Here is a 4,627-nt window from a genome sequence, read left to right on the forward strand (position 1 = left end):
CTAGAGTATTTGAGAATGCTCTAGATGGTTCTGGAACGTTCTAGAATGTCCTAGAAGTTCCTGGAATATCCTAGAAGGTTCTAGAAGACTCTAGAAGATCATAGAGTATTCTAGAAGAGTGTAGATGTATATAGAAGTATAAAGAGTGGTATGGAATAATCTAGAAACAATTGGAAAGTTGTGGTAGGATAGATATTTGTAAAGAAGGTTCTGGAGGATTAATCTGGACCGTTGATTAGATTTGATCTTAACCATCCATTGAGGAGGTGGATGGCTATAAATAGGAGATAAGAATTAGTGTAAGGTGTGTGAATCATTTGTAACCACACTTAAGCAATAAAGTGTTCTTCCACCAAAGCTTCCTTTCTCTTGTTAGGATGTTGGGGAGCTGCTGGAATTTAAGCTACTGCTGATTAGGATCACGAATAACATACCACTAATGCTTTCATAAGTGAAATAATAAAGCCTTTAGAAGTTAGAACAATAGCAAGTGAAATCATCATAGAAAGACCCGTAACACATAGATATCTCGTATCATGAATATTTTATTGTGTTTTTTTATTGAATAGGAGAGACAAAACCATTCAAAATATAAAAATTTTAATGTACATAAATATATTTCTGCACATTTTCGTCAAAAATCCGAGATTTATAGCCAGATAGGGCAAGTATGCACTTAATTAATTCCAAGTTCCAACTATTTTAACATAACAAACAAAAAGAATTTTCCTAAGAAATGTGAAACTCTACTTAAGGATTGAAATCTCATGCAACGTAGGACATCTCTTTTTAATGCTTAACTAACAAATGTCCTAGGTAGCATATATATAATCTGCAGCAATAACTAAGGAACTGTAATTCACAAACACAGATGAAATTCAACCATAAGCATATCATCATGCACTCGAATTATTCCTGAGATTACTAAACCCAAACCAAAACCTGGGAAAATATAATGGACTCCAGCTAGCAAATATTGCACGACCCTTTTTGGTTCTGGGAGGGGGAAGGGTAGCAGATCTTTACCTTATGTACCATTTTGACATTATCGCAACCACCGTCTATCTAACCTGGAAAATGTTGCAGGTTAACAGAACAATTCCAACCATTGATAATATAAAAATTATTGCTGAAAAGGATGTTATGTAAAATAGTCGACATCTCTATATCTAATTTTCTTTTAAAAGTCTTATATCCATAGATTTGACAAGCAGAAGCTACTACTACCAGAACTATTCTTCATAAAAATCATCAAATCCAACCAATACCGCACTAAGAAAATTTCAATGTACTATTATATTCAACCACGCCTTCGGTATCCCTTCATTATTCACCAGAAGATTTGATCCCTTGATATCCCAGTACATCACACCCCTAGCATGACAATGTCCGAGAATCGACAACAACTGCTTCATATAACACTTAATCTGCAGACCAAAAATAACCTCCTCTGTCAAATTCAAATTTTGCTGTGATCTCCGTTAACTATCATTCATTCATCTAGATTTAGAAATAACACAAACAATAAATCTCATGACATATATAATTAAATAAGCCAGAGAAACAAATCACCAAAAAACAAATGAGAAAGAGCATAATTTGTTGAATAAACTAAATGAATTCTAAGATAATTAGACAACAGCAACATCTCCTTCCCCACAAGACCCTACCATATCTTGGCATTCACCCTTTAAGTGTCAACAGGCCCCTACTGTAACCTTGGCTTTCAATCTTCCTTTAACCATAGCTTTGAAATAATGATTCAATAACTAATAGCATTTTAACCAAAAGAAATTCTAAAACCAAGGAAAAAAAGCTCAAAATTTTTACAAAGAAAAAGACTATCAAAGGCTTAAAAAGAGCAAAAGTGTCAACTGCGTTGGAAATTTGGAATCACATATTTTTCTCTATCAATAAAGGCTTATATAAATTATAATCAACATGGTACCAATAATTTATGAAATTTAAAAATTATACAGAAACGAATTTGAATGTTTGCCGATCATATATCATTTTATAAATGCCACAATAAAATTAGGAAAAGATCAAGACATCAACAAAGGTAAAATCTATCTCAAATTCCAAACACCTTATGTGAAAATTCTTAACTTAAAAAAAAAAGTAAAAATATAAAATTCAGAAAAGTAAAATATTAAAATATCAAAAAGAAAGAAGAGTGAAAGAAAGAGAAAGAGGAATAAGCCACAAGTTAAATAGATACATCACTTATTCCTCTTGACTCATATGCTCTTATTGATTCATCTATTATCTTTGACTAAAACTTGATATTTTCTCAATTTTGTGAATGAAAAAGATTATAACCTAAAAAAGTACAAAATGATTATATGAACATTGAAATCCTACTAACATGTCTAACATTATTTAATAGCGGAATAAACACATCAGTATTCAAAATCTGATCGCCAATGAAAAACAAGTAATCATAGCAGAGGGAACAACAATAAAACAAAGCATACATGAACAGGTTGAAGTTAGTCATTCTTGTTCGAATGCTGTTGTTGGGTTGCTTGGATTCGTCCCACCAGCTAGCTTGGGCTCTTTCCTTGGAGAGATGCAATCTGTAACGTAATTTTGTTCTCAAGTCTTAAGAATAACAAGTCTTTTAAAAAATAAAGAAAATTTATTCACCAAATCCCTAACAATGTTTTTGATGGATATAATTTAATGGTAACTCTTACAGAATAACAAGAAGCATGCTGACAAAAGCAACATTATACCTTGGGAATATGGATGTTTGCGAGGCATTCCCTTTCTGAGGGAGAAAAGAAAGGAGGTGTAGAGCACTTGAACAACGCGGTCATCTAAGAAATAAGGCCTCGTATCTAAGACTCGATTCACGAGTACACGCACAGATAAGAACCTTTGCTGCTCCTCCTCTTGTACCAACCTTAATTCAACTACTAAAATGCAAAAGGATGGAATGCCTTCTGCGAGACCAGAGATGGTAACACATACTTTGTTGTTGCCAAGGTCAACCAAGTTGAGATTGGAGGAAAAATCATCAAAGAAGGATGGTTGGATCGCCTCACACAACTCATCAAGGCATTGCTGGCGAAGAATGCAATAATCTTTATTATCCACCAGCAAAGCGTGTATGTCATATTTCACACCACGTATGGGAAGACCCTTCAGCTTCCATGTCAGCACCACACTGCCATCGCCTACATCCCCAAGGGACCGCACACGCAGGAAAAGATCATAACCAGGAAGAGAAAATGTGCGCTCCAGTTTAATCCATGCTTTAGGTTGGGGATCGTAGAGATATGCAATTCCTGGTGCGGACAGGCGATGCAAAAAGAATTTATCATTTAGCACAAAACAAAGAGGAGAATTATAATTATCAGAGTTGACTTCGGTTGGAGGAGCGGGCGCGGAATGCCAGTTCGGGGGACGGGGATTGGGACATAAAACCCATAACCCCGTCTTTCTTCCTAACAGTGGTACCGCACCAAGCTCCAACAAGTAAACGTCATCTTTAATGTTTGCAAGGAAAAGGAAGTCTTCGGTCGGTAGCGGAGGGATTGCGCCCGTCTCTACTGCCTCAGATATGCCCAACGTGTTGCCGCCGACATAGGAGATTTGGTAGATCTTGGTTCCAGACTCGGTTTGCTTACCGACTAAGAAAATTTTCGAGTCGAAAATAAAGTGATCCAACATGCAGGACTCTGGAAGATTCAAACAGAAATCAAACGGAGCCTGCTCAAGATGGGATTTCCAATCCCTATCCTCATTCTTCCCCAATTTTTCTAACTTCTCAAAGCGGATGCCAAAGATGTAGTCGTTTGTAACCATCCACAGGCATGCTCCTGTTTCCGCCGACTCCATCATCAACAATATGAACACAGAGAAGAAAGGATTTATTTGTTTGTTATGTAGAATTCTTTTAAATAAAATAAAAATTTATTATTTTCTTAAATCCAATTTTTTAATTTTAACCCGGCGAATTTCAACCAAATTTTTAAAATCCAATTCAATTCTGTTACGTTATCAATAGTATTTTTGTCAATTTCTACCAAGAACAACTCTTGTTTATGACTGTGTTTAATGAAAGTGTCTTTGTGAATGTGTCTAATAAAAATATTTTTTTTATAATTGTATTTAATAGAAGTGTCTTTATATATATATTTTTGGATGTGTCTCCTTATACATGTGTTTAAAATATAATAATTAATTATTTTTAACAATAAGTTGGCAGACAAGAAATTGGTACCCTATACTTTTCCAATCCAATTTTATAAACCATTATCATCATCTCTAAACAATATATAGGTCTCCAAACAGTACATAGGAGTATATAAAAATACACAAACAACAAGCATGACTTTTTCAATATGGCCGAGCTAATGACAACCATTATTATGGTTTCCAAAAATATACAGGTACATAGGAATAAGCTATATATAACAAGGATTTTTTTTTTAATTTAAATCACTATTTTCTTAAAAAAAATACGACTTATTCCTGTTTACCTTTGTGTACTTCTATGTATTCTGAAAACAATGATAATAGTTACCATTGATAACCATCTAACTTTTTTTTCTTCACCTAATCTCATATTTATGAAAAAAGCATATTAAAATTTATAAAGAATAAAAACAGCTCAACA

The 4,627-nt window shown here is 34.1% G+C and overlaps 1 protein-coding gene across 1 annotated transcript; it reads right to left on the reverse strand.

Annotated features, from left to right (window-relative positions):
* On the reverse strand, positions 1,084–3,868 carry LOC107614158. Its single transcript, XM_016316385.2, has 3 exons — positions 2,739–3,868; positions 2,478–2,579; positions 1,084–1,427 (listed from the first exon to the last, which is right to left on the reverse strand). Exons 1-2 carry the CDS (start codon positions 3,847–3,849, stop codon positions 2,497–2,499), a joined length of 1,194 nt encoding a protein of 397 aa, XP_016171871.1. The 5' UTR covers positions 3,850–3,868; the 3' UTR covers positions 1,084–1,427; positions 2,478–2,496.

Source organism: Arachis ipaensis, chromosome B08, assembly GCF_000816755.2.
Source record: "Arachis ipaensis cultivar K30076 chromosome B08, Araip1.1, whole genome shotgun sequence".
Taxonomy (NCBI): Eukaryota; Viridiplantae; Streptophyta; class Magnoliopsida; order Fabales; family Fabaceae; genus Arachis; species Arachis ipaensis.

What these genes read in the sequence shown, in the direction of transcription:
- LOC107614158 (XM_016316385.2), bottom strand. Translation starts at nt 3,849, where the DNA reads ATGATGGAGTCGGCGGAAACAGGAGCATGCCTGTGGATGGTTACAAAC. An exon ending in CAAACATCCATATTCCCAAG is followed by an intron (nt 2,580 to 2,738) that starts GTATAATGTTGC and finishes ATTACGTTACAG; the next exon opens with ATTGCATCTCTCCAAGGAAA.